The sequence below is a fragment of the Heterodontus francisci genome, chromosome 19, assembly GCF_036365525.1.
Source record: "Heterodontus francisci isolate sHetFra1 chromosome 19, sHetFra1.hap1, whole genome shotgun sequence".
In the NCBI taxonomy this organism is placed as follows: domain Eukaryota; kingdom Metazoa; phylum Chordata; class Chondrichthyes; order Heterodontiformes; family Heterodontidae; genus Heterodontus; species Heterodontus francisci.
In genome coordinates this window covers 91,276,854-91,289,168 of record NC_090389.1, presented here as the reverse complement: position 1 = coordinate 91,289,168, position 12,315 = coordinate 91,276,854, and the positions used below count along the sequence as shown (strand labels likewise).

Below are 12,315 nucleotides of genomic sequence, written 5' to 3'. Positions count from 1 at the left end.
ACTGTTAATGGTCAATCTTGCTCATGCCAGACACGCTCAGACCAGTCCCAGTTTTTTTTTAACTGCATTCATCTGGTTTAAGGTTGTGTAGAATAGAGAGCATTCCCTGGTATATTGATAAACTAGTACCAGCTCCATTGCTGGCAGTGATTGGCAGCTACAACAGTGATACCTGGCCCTCCTATGCCCATGAGTAAAGGATCATTACCCATGGGTGCTTTAATTTTTACTTTGTTCTCTCTTTTCTGGCCAATTTACCCCTCCTAAGGACATTGACCAACTCCCTTTGATGGGTTCTGTTCCACAGGCGTCGACCGCCCTCCGGTAACTCGACCCCAAAGTGGCTATTACCAACCTGTGAGAGCAGAAACTGCCCTTCGACCCCGACTGCTGCCTTGAGCCTGAAATCCTCCGCAGCTCAACGACATACAATCTAGCTGACCCACTGAGGGGGTTGGGGGGGGGGGGGGGGGGGGACACGGCACTGACGAGTGCTTGAAGAGGGGTGGTAGGTTCTAATGGCTGCATCCTGGACCGATCCAATCCGTTGTGGGTTTAATCTCTGGCTTTGCGGGATCTTGTGATCTTCAGCTCGTTGCCTGCCGATGCGATTGGATTCCACTTGGCTTTCAGTTCAGGCTCCTACAGCAGATGTCTGTCTATCCACAGGTGTGATCCCCCCGCCCCCTCCCCCCTCCCTAAATCCACACGCCCCCCTCCTCTTCCAGTACTGCAGGCCAGGTATCCGTAGCTGTCAATCACTAATTTATAGCATGCCGAGCGAGGGAAGAGGGGTGGTGGGGGAGGGGTGTGCATGGCGAGAACGCATAGGTCACAACCATAAATGGGTGATGCACCCCATTGGTTGGCTGGGGATGTGTGGTCAGGGGTCAGAGGTTTACCAAAGGTCACTCCGTGAGTGGCACACGTCACAGATACAAGACTGAAGCTGCTGACACCGGAGAGGTTATCTCGTCCTTCAGCAGCTTCTCTTCCACTTGCGAAAATACCCAAAATGGTTGTTTGGAGAAAAAAGAAATGAATAAAGTGTATCTCCTGCGTTGCTAGGTTACCTGTAGCAGTTGTTGTGAAAACGATTGTAGCTGCCTAGTGCTGTAAGTGCTCCTAATCCAATCGCATATGAGAAAAAGATCTGGGTTCCTGCATCAATCCAAACCTTCAAGAGAAATCAAGTAAAATAAAACATTCTATAAAGGCAACAGCAGAATGCGTGGCAGCAAATGGGGAAGGACCATCCATTGGGTTGAAGGGTTCAGATTAAAGAAACCTAAAGAATCCAACAACAACAACAAAGAACTTTTTCCGACAAACTCAATTAAATTAGAATGTAGAAGCTTTGCTCCTAGTTACTCCTCAACAGCTCTGCACAATTCCACCAACAGGAAACTGGTCAATTGCAAAAAAAAAGGAGGAAAGTCTTCAGCCCAGTCCAATGGCTTAGGGAAAATTCTCCACGAATCAGATTAGGGTGTGAGAGAAACACAAAAAAAGCTCAAGCAGGGAGGAATGTAACTATTAATTTTTTACCTGAGCTTCACCAAGCTTGGACCAATCAGGTTTCAGGTAGTAAATGATGCCATCCAAAGCCCCCGGAAGTGATACTCCATGAGCCAGGAGTATGATCAGGACAAGGTATGGGAACAAGGCAGTGAAGTAGACAACCTACAGAGAGAGAGAGACAGAGAGAGTGTCATGCCAATCTGATTGGCTTGCAAAAACTTTCAGAAACAAGATATGACCCAATAAACTGCTTGCACTGGTCATAAATCCTACTCTCAACCTACATTTCCCTCAGAAGAATTTTTTCTCTCTGTATCTACATATCAAATTCCTTTTATTGTTTGATACATCCAATTAGATCATAGCTCAACCTTCTAAACTCAAGGATATATAAACCAGCTTTGTACAATCCTATCTCCTAATTTAAGCCTTTTAACCATTGTTTGCTGAGTGGGTAACTCTCCCTCTCTCTCACGTCTGAGTTAGAAAGTCACCACTCCAAAGACTTGAGCATAAAATCCAGTCTGACACTTCCATTGCCGTGATTGAGAGACAGTGAGAGACAGTGAGAGACAGCGAGAGACAGCGAGAGACACCGCTGAGAGACAGCGAGAGACAGTGAGAGACAGCGAGAGACAGCGAGAGACAGTGAGAGACAGCGAGAGACAGTGAGAGACACCGCTGAGAGACAGCGAGAGACAGTGAGAGACAGCGAGAGACAGTGAGAGACAGTGAGAGACACCGCTGAGAGACAGCGAGAGACAGTGAGAGACACCGCTGAGAGACAGTGAGAGACAGTACTGAGGGACAGTGAGAGACAGTGAGAGACAGCGAGAGACAGTGAGAGACAGTGAGAGACAACGAGAGACAGTGAGAGACAGTACTGAGAGACAGTACTGAGAGACAGTACTGAGGGACAGTGAGAGACAGTGAGAGACACCGCTGAGAGACAGTGAGAGACACCGCTGAGAGACAGCGAGAGACAGTGAGAGACAACGAGAGACAGTGAGAGACAGTGAGAGACAACGAGAGACAGTGAGAGACAGTACTGAGAGACAGTACTGAGAGACAGTACTGAGAGACATTGAAGGGTACAGGGAGTGAGGGGAGAGTGGGATTAGACTGGGTGGGACATTAAAGGGTGTGGGGAGTGAGGGAGAGAGTAGAATTAGACTGGGTGGGACATTAAAGATGTGGGCACTGAGGGGGAGAGTGGGAGAAGACTGGGTGGGACATTAAAGGTTGTGGAGAGTGAGGGGGAGAGTGGGATTAGACTGGGTGGGACATTAAAGGGTGTGGAGAGTGAGGGGGAGAGTGGGATTAGACTGGGTGGGACATTAAAGGGTACGGGAAGTGAGGGGGAGAGTGGGATTAGACTGGGTGGGACATTAAAGGGTACGGGGAGTGAGGGGGAGAGTGGGATTAGACTGGGTGGGACATTAAAGGGTGTGGAGAGTGAGGGGGAGAGTGGGATTAGTCTGGGTAGGACATTAAAGTGTACGGGGAGTGAAGGTGGGAGAGTGGGATTAGACTGGGTGTGATATTAAAGGGTGTGGGGAGTGAGTGGGAGAGTGGGATTAGACTGGGTGGGATATTAAAGGGTGTGGAGATTGAGGGGGAGTGGGATTAGATTGGGTGGGATATTAAAGGGTACAGGGAGTGAGGGGAGAGTGGGATTAGACTGGGTGGGATGTTAAAGGGTGTGGAGATTGAGGGGGAGAGTGGGATTAGATTGGGTGGGACATTAAAGGGTACAGGGAGTGAGGGGAGAGTGGGATTAGACTGGGTGGGATGTTAAAGGGTGTGGAGATTGAGGGGGAGTGGGATTAGACTGGGTGGGATGTTAAAGGGTACGGGGAGTGAGGGGAGAGTGGGATTAGACTGGGTGGGATGTTAAAGGGTGTGGAGATTGAGGGGGAGTGGGATTAGACTGGGTGGGATGTTAAAGGGTGTGGAGATTGAGGGGGAGTGGGATTAGACTGGGTGGGATGTTAAAGGGTACGGGGAGTGAGGGGAGAGTGGGATTAGACTGGGTGGGATGTTAAAGGGTGTGGAGATTGAGGGGGAGTGGGATTAGACTGGGTGGGATGTTAAAGGGTGTGGAGATTGAGGGGGAGTGGGATTAGACTGGGTGGGATGTTAAAGGGTGTGGAGATTGAGGGGGAGTGGGATTAGACTGGGTGGGATGTTAAAGGGTGTGGAGATTGAGGGGGAGTGGGATTAGATTGGGTGGGATGTTAAAGGGTGTGGAGATTGAGGGGGAGTGGGATTAGACTGGGTGGGATGTTAAAGGGTGTGGAGATTGAGGGGGAGTGGGATTAGACTGGGTGGGATGTTAAAGGGTACAGGGAGTGAGGGGGAGAGTGGAATTAGAATGAATGACTGACATCTAGAGAAACACCAGCACAGACACGACGGGCTGAATGGTTTGATTCTGTGCTGCAACATTCGATGATTTTCCCTGATCTCTGAAGATAATGAAGACAACTCTTGAATATTAATCCAATGCTGACCTTTTCCATTGCACAAACTAAATCCTCAATTTGTTCTCTCTCTCTCCCTGTCTTTGAAAAAGTCACAAGAAGATTGATGCAAAGAACTAATCTTGATTTCCCAAATGTAACTCCAGCAGTTCATTTACATGTTGGTTTTTGGCCAGCTCATTCAGACAGAAACTTCTCTTCATGTTTAAGACTCTCAAATCCTCAATACTCCACGCAGAGTATCTATTTGCCTGATATATTGTGCGCACTCTCTTCATGTATCGATAAATCTCACATATCCATGATCGCAGGCTCCAGGGGATGAATTGCTTTCTCCTGCTCCTAGTTCTTACATCCAAAGCCAGAGTATTCAGACTGAGATTGATAAGAGCTGGGACTTAGGGGTCTCCACCCATTAAGAGCCTAATATTGAGAGGGGTGGGAGCAATGGTGGGAGATGGGGGGGAGAGGGAGGTCCGATCCCTGACCCTGTGGTGGGAGAGGGACCTACCCACCATCACAAGGGGGTCTTTGGAGGTGGGGTCCGATCCTAGGGAAGCAGGTAAACTTGGGTGGCTGGAGTGGGGGTTGCGGGGTGGGGGGTGGTGTCAGGGGGAGGCGGGGGTAGAGGTTAGCGGGGGGATGGCAGAGGAAGCTGGGGCGGGGGATGGGAGGGTGCGGGTGTGGGGTGGAATTGTGCGGGGGGTGTTGGGGTTGCTGGGGCATGGGGGGTGGGGGGGTGCGCGGAGGGGGGTGATAGGGGGGCTAGTGTGGAGGGTTAGCGGGAGGCTGGGGCAGGGGTTGTGGGGGGGTGCAGGGTGGGGCAGGGGGTGTGGGGGGGGGGGGTGCAGGGTGGGGCATTCCTGCTCCTCTTGCCCCACAAACAGTGTTGCAAAGGCAAAGTTGTCGTCACCTGCCTTCATCTGCCAGTTTTCCCAAGGCCTGGGAAATCCAGTCGGACAGATTTAAACATTGGGGAAGGCTGAATTTGAGGCTTCCGGTCTCATTATCATATTGAAATCAAAGCTAGCTTTCTGGAACAGATTGGCTGCCTGCTGGTCTGTCTCCATTTAACTCAGGATGGAGGTCGGTGGGTTTCAGGTTTTATGATTTAAAAAATTTTTGCATCATATCTGACCCCAGGCCACCTGTATTTGGGGGTTAAAAATTCACCCCAGTGTTTCTCCATCTCTCTCCATTTCACGATTCCTTGTCTATATTTAATGGTCAATTTTCTGGTTTTCTTCTGAATGCTCAACCTGATTCAGTAATTAATCAGAGACAGGGATAGAGGGTGAGGGAAATGAGGGGAACACCACTGACTTTAGAAAAGGCTGAACAGGGCTCAGCCAAACAATTTACTGTCCTGTGGGATAACAAACCATTCACACCAGGAGGCTCTGGAGAAGGTGCGATAGAGGTTCACAAGGATAATACCAGGACTGAGAGGTTATAACTATCAGGAAAGATGGAACAGGCCGGGGTAACCTGACAGAGGCCTGTAAAATTAGGAAGGGGTTCGATGGGGTAGACATGGAGAAGATGTTTCCACTCGTGGACAAGACTAGAACTAGGGGTCATAACTATAAGATAGTCACTAATAAATCCAATCAGGAATTCAGGAGAAACTTCTTTACCCAGAGAGTGGGGAGAATGTGGAACTCACTACCACAGGGAGTGGTTGAGGTGAATAGCATAGATTTAAGGGGGAAGCTGGATAAACACATGAGGGAGAAAGGAATAGAAGGATATGTTGACTGGGTGAGATGAAGACGGAGTGGGAAGAGGCTCGTGTGAAATATAAACACCAGAAGGTCAAATGGCTTGTTTCTGTGCTTTAGATTCTATGTAAAGTTGCACCCTCAGTATTAGCTGGGACAGGTGATGTAGCCATGGGAGTGTTACTACTGCCTTCAGTAATAGCATTGTATCAAGCACTGAGTCTACTCCTCGTTCCAACAGAAAGTGAATGTGTAGGTAGGTAAATCAGCATTGGTCTCAGCTGTGCTAATCTCAGAGTCAAATCCCCTGCCTGCCCTCACTGTCTGCGCCAAACGTGGAAAATGGCCACTGGAGTAGGATAGCGGTTTGTGTGGAAACCTGGAAGTGAGAAAACATTGGGAGGGGGAGATTGGAGTTTGTGTTGTACTTGACGGGCGGCACAGTGGTTAGCACCGCAGCCTCACAGCTCCAGCGACCCGGGTTCAATTCCGGGTACTGCCTGTGTGGAGTTTGCAAGTTCTCCCTGTGTCTGCGTGGGTTTTCTCCGGGTGCTCTGGTTTCCTCCCACAAGCCAAATGACTTGCAGGTTGATAGGTAAATTGGCTAATATAAATTGTCACTAGTGTAGGTAGGTGGTAGGGAAATATAGGGACAGGTGGGGATGTTTGTTGGGAATGTAGGATTAGTATAAATGGGTGGTTGATGTTCGGCACAGACTCGGTGGGCCGAAGGGCCTGTTTCAGTGCTGTATCTCTAATCTAATCTAATCTTGACACACTCCTTGTTTCTGAATTTTAAAAAGAAGCCCATTTTTCAGAGTTTATAGGGCAGAAATTGCTGGGGAAACAGAGGCTTGCTTGATGTGAGTATGGGTCAGAGACAGGATACCACGTGTTGACGTGCAGTGAGGACACAGAAGTCAAGACTTGTACTCTTATCTGACAATCAGCACAGAAAGCCATCCTTTCAATACAACTCTCTGACCTTCTGAGCATTAAATTTCACTGTTATTTACAGGGAGGAACCCGATAGCAACACTAAGAAACAGAACAGCATATCGTAACCGATACTTAATGAAGTACCTCACAGAACGTCACTGCAATCTCTACTGATCAACTATTGCTGCATTTGAGTGCAGCAGTTCAGCTTATTGCTAAAAACAGCAGGTGTCAGATGTGGCTCGATGGGTCACACTCTCTCTTGCCTCAATCAGAAAATCATGGGTTCAAATCCTCTTCCAGAGATTTGGGAACAAAATCCAGGCTGCCTCTCCCAGTGCCAGACTGAGGGAGTGCTGCACTGTCGGAGCTGCCGTCTATCATGTGAGACAGTAAACTATAAGGCTCTCTCTGCCCTCTCAGGTGCATGTAAAAGATCCCACAATTTGAAGAACAGGGAGTTCTCCCTGGTGTCTGGACCAATGTTTATTCCTCAACCCACATCAGTTACACAGATTATCTCATCAAACATCTCATTGCTGTTTGCGGGATCTTGCTATGCACAAATTGGCTGCCGCGTTTCCTACATTACAACAGTGACTTCATTCCAAACGTACTTCATTGGCTGTAAAGTGATTTGGAACATTCCGATATCGTGAAAGAAAAGATACAAATACAAGTTTGTTCTTTCCTAAACTTCAAGCCATTTTTTGCACCAATCTATACATAAGGATCCCTTTGGAATCTTCATTGTAGACCTGTGCAGTATAGACAGGATCATCCCAAGCTCAATATTGAATTAGCTGCTCACAGGTTTTTGTTATTCATTCTTGAGATGTTGGCATCGCTGGCAAGGCCAACATTCATTGTCCATCCCTAAGTACCCTTGAGAAGTTTGGTTGGTGCTGAGCATGCTTTTGTTCCGCTCTGGGTTATTCCCCCTTCCCTTGCCACAGATGCTGAGGTTGTTTGCAGCATTCAACGTCAGCAATTACAACTTGCATTTAGATAGCACCTTAAACATAGTAAAACACCCCAAGGTGTTTCACAGGAGCATAAATCAGACAACCATTTGACACTGAGCCATATTAGTACAGGTTACCAAATGCTTGGTCAAAGAGCTAGACTTAAGGAGCGTTTTAAAGGAGGAGAGCGACAGAGAGAGGTGGAGAGATTTCAGGAGGAAATTCCAGAGCTTAGAGCCCAAGGCACGGCCACCAATGATGAAGTGATGTGAGTGGAGGATGGATAAGAACCCAGTTAGGATCCTGATCTGTGTAGCTCATAGCAGACAATACCCCGTATTTATTAACTGAGTTGCTCAGGACAGAGACATGAGATTCCAATCCTACAAACTGTTGGATATTTTACAACGTGCTCTTTTAGTACGGCCCTGAACAGAAACTAAAACAGAGAATTCTCAGTCTTACTTTTACAGAACAGTTTCCTTTTGAACTGATACTGCTTTGTTTACAAACTGCATCCTGTTATCACACTCAAGAGAGGAAAGTGCTGAGCTTTACAGAGACATAAAATAGCAAAGATCAGACACTGATTCCTGGGATGTGCAAGGATCTAATCACCCTTGTAGTTGCCTTGAGAAGGTGATGGTGAGCCATGTCCTAAATCATCGCCATCCAAGTGGTGATTCTTTGTAGCAGTTTTGCTACAGCTGAGAGTTTCACTAGGACACTACAGAGGGTCAGTTTGGCATCAGCCACGTTGGTGTGGGACTGGAGTCACGTATAGGCCAGTCTGGGTAAAGACAGTAGGATTCCTTCCCTGAAGGACATTGATGAACCAGTTGGGATTTGATGACAATCCGAAAGATTCATGGTCACTATTACTGAGACAAGATCTTTAATTAACAGATATTTAAACTGAAACCAAATTCTTAAACTGCCCCAGGTGGGATTCGAACTGAGAACGTCAGTGTTATAAAGATCCTGTGATTGGGTCTGTAAAGGCCCTTAGCTCCAAACAGCAGCAGCTGAAGTGAAATAGTGAGTTACACAGCAGGACTCAGCATCTTTTTTTTTTATTTTTATTTTTTATTTAGAGATACAGCACTGAAACAGGCCCTTCGGCCCACCGAGTCGGTGCCGACCATCAACCACCCATTTATACTAATCCTACACTAATCCCATATTCCTACCAAACATCCCCACCTGTCCCTATATTTCCCTACCACCTACCTATACTAGTGACAATTTATAATGGCCAATTTACCTATCAAACTGCAAGTCTTTTGGCTTGTGGGAGGAAACCGGAGCACCCGGAGAAAACCCACGCAGACACAGGGAGAACTTGCAAACTCCACACAGGCAGTACCCAGAATCGAACCCGGGTCCCTGGAGCTGTGAGCTGGATCTTGTAACACTACCGGAAGGAAGCTAAACAAAATCAATTTACATTCAAATGAAAATGTCAAGGACATGGCCTGGCTTTGACTGCATCTTCTACTGAACAGCTTCGATTCACTATTTACCTGGCTGACCAATCTCAGCTCAGATAGGGAGAAAGAGAGTCAGTGATCACTAAGCAGTGACATTTACTGAACAGCAGTGCATGTGTAAGCATTTGAGTATGTGAGTGTGTGTGTGTCTTTGTGATTGTGCATGTGAGTCTGTGTGTCTGTAACTGTCATTGTATGTTTGTGAATATGTGTAATGTGTTTTTGTGTCAGTCTGTCTGTGAGTGTACAACTGTGTGTGTGCATCATGTAGGTATATGTGAGTGTGTCTGTGTATGTCAGTGTGTGTATCTGACATTTTAGTATGGGGGTCTGTGTGTGTGCGTCCATGTGTGTATCTCTGCATCTGTCTTGGTGTGTGTGTCCGTGCGCATTGATCAATGTGTATCTGTGTATGTGTCAGTGTCTGTCTGTCTCTGCGTGTGTGTGTCTCTGTTTGTGTGTCTGTGTGTGTGTGGGTATGTGTGTGTGCATCTGTGTCTGTCTGTGTCTGTGTGCTTGTGTGTGTCTGTGCCTCTCTCTGTCCGTGTGTGTGCCTGTGCATCTGTGTCTGTCTGTGAGTGTGACTGTCTGTCTGTGTGTGTGTCTGTCTTTCTGTGTATGTGAGTGTCTGTGTCAGTGAGTATGTGTCTGTCTGTGCATTGGGAGGGTTGGGGGAGAGAGGGAGAGTGAGGAGCAGATGAGGCCAGGCTGTTGCCTCCTGTCTGTGCTCACTGATTAGGAAGAATGATGATGCATTAGATCGTGAGAGTGGCTGATTCTCTTGCAGCTGTGTCGCACTGAAACCGGCAAGCTCAGGAGCAAAATCAACGCCTGCAGGGTTTTTTAATTCATTCATGGGATGTGGGCATCGCTGGTCAGGCCAACATTTATTGCCCATCCCTAATTACCCTCGAGAAGGTGGTGGTGAGCTGCCTTCTTGAACCGCTGCAGTCCATGTGGGGCAGGTATACCCACAGTGCTGTTAGGAAGGGAGTTCCAGGATTTTGACCCAGCAACAGTGAAGGTACGGCGATATAGTTCCAAGTCAGGATGGTGTGTGACTTGCAGGGGAACTTGCAGGTGGTGGTGTTCCCCTGCATCTGCTGCTCTTGTCCTTCTCGGTGGTAGAGGTCATGGGTTTGGAAGGTGCTGTCTAAGCAGCCTTGGTGCATTGCTGCAGTGCATCTTGTAGATGGTACACACTGCTGCCACTGTGCGCTGGTGGTGGAGGGAGTGAATGTTTGTAGATGGGGTGCGAATCAAGCGGGCTGCTTTGTCCTGGATGGTGTCGAGCTTCTTGAGTGTTGTTGGAGCTGCACCCATCCAGGCAAGTGGACAGTATTCCATCACAATCCTGACTTGTGCCCTGTAGATGGTTGTCAGCACTGAATGTGAAGAAAGGAGTTTGGTAAATGAGTGGATTTTAAGGGTTAATCTCTCAAGGCCAGTTTTTGTTTTGTTAAGATGGAAGTTAGGTTTCTTGCAGTTTTAAACAAGGGTATACAAACACTCCGAGAGTAGCTGGAGCTAGTTATCTAGGTAGTTAACTTAAACTGGTTTCTGAGCTCTAGCAGAGCTGACACAGCATTGTTTTCAGAGTATAAATTCAAGGGACTCTCAGTGCTGCTGGAGGGCACAGATTGTGAAAAACAGAGTTTGGTAATTGAGGGAGTTCGGTAAGGAGGGGAACTATAAATTAAGAAAAATGAATTTGAGTGCACAGAGTGTAAAGTGGGAGTTTGGTGCATGAGGGAGGGGCTCCTTTCTTTCTTTCTTCTACCTTTTTTCAGCCTCCAGTAGCTGCCTCTCTCTTTCGGTACAGGGGAAGAAGCTGATAGTGAGTAACTGGTAAGTTATTTTACTTCTCATTGTAATAAAAAGTTTTTAAAGTTACATTATGACAGGTCAGCTTGACCAAGTGAAATGTACATCCTGCGGTATGTGGGAAGTGATCAGCACACCACATGTCCTAGACCAGCACATCTGCAGGAAATGTCACCGGCTGCAGAAGCCTGAGCTCTGGGTTTCGGAACTCGAGCGGTGGCTGGAGTCACTGTTGTGCATCCACGAGGCAGAGGACTATGTGGATAGCATGTTTAGGGAGGTTGTCACACTGCAGTTTGGGAACATGCAGGCAGAGAGGAAATGGGTGACTGCCAGGCAGTCCAAGAGAACCAGACAGGCAGTGCAGGAGTCCCCTGTGTCTATCTTGCTTGCTAATTGATTTTCCCTTTTGGATATTGGAGAAGCGATGGTTCCTCAGGGGAGTACAGCCAGAGCAGTCTGTGGCACCACGGGTGGCTCAGCTGCACAGGAGGGAAGGAAGAAGAGTGGAAGAGCTATAGTGATATGGGATTTGACAGTCAGGGGATCAGACAGACATTTCTGTGGCAGTAAACGTGACTCCAGGATGGTGCGTTGCCTCCCTGGTGCCAGGGTCAAGGATGTCACAAAGCGGCTACAGGACATCCTTCTGGGGGAGGGTGAACAGCCAGAGGTCGTGGTCCACAATGACATAGGTAGGAAGAGGGATGAGGTCCTGAAAGCATATTTTAGGGAGGGAGGAAGGAAATTAAAAAGCAGGACCTCCAAACCAATAATCTCAGGATTACTCCCAGTGCCACATACATGCCAGTGAGCATAGGAATAGGAGGATTGATGGATTGAACATGTGGCTGGAGAGTTGGTGTAGGAGGGGGGGTATCAGATTTCTGAGGCATTGGGACAGGTTCTGGGGCAGGTGGGACCTGTACAAGATGGACGGGCTACACCTTAACAGGACCGGAACTAATACCCTCGCAGGGAGATTTGCTAGTGCTGTTGGGGAGGGTTTAAACTAACTTGTTAGGGGGATGGGAACCTGAGGGATAGCTCAAATTGGAAGGAAGCAAAGCTGGTAACAGGAGGTAGAAAAGTAGCAAGTGACATTAGAAGGCAGGCGAAACAAAGGCGAGCATCAACGAGGATTAGAAAGCAGAATAATGTCAAGAAGACAAGGTTAAGGGCACTCTACCTGAATGCACGCAGCATTCACAACAAGGTAGATGATTTAAAGGGCCAAATAGAGGTAAATGGGTATGATCTAATTGCCATTACGGAAACGTGGCTACAGGATGACCAAGACTGAGAACTGAATATTCATAGATATTTGACATTTAGGAAAGACAGGCAAAAAGGAAAAGGAGGTGGTGTTGCT

The 12,315-nt window shown here is 47.7% G+C and overlaps 1 protein-coding gene across 1 annotated transcript in view; it reads right to left on the bottom strand.

Annotated features, from left to right (window-relative positions):
* Window positions 1-12,315, bottom strand: part of LOC137380301 (sodium- and chloride-dependent creatine transporter 1-like) — a 303,113-nt gene that overhangs the window by 66,411 nt on the left and 224,387 nt on the right. Inside the window, exons 6-7 of the mRNA XM_068052212.1 lie at window positions 1,549-1,683; window positions 1,074-1,177 (exon numbers count right to left, since the gene is read on the bottom strand). Of these exons, the coding sequence (XP_067908313.1) occupies window positions 1,074-1,177; window positions 1,549-1,683 (239 nt within the window). The remainder of the gene's footprint in view (window positions 1-1,073; window positions 1,178-1,548; window positions 1,684-12,315) is intronic.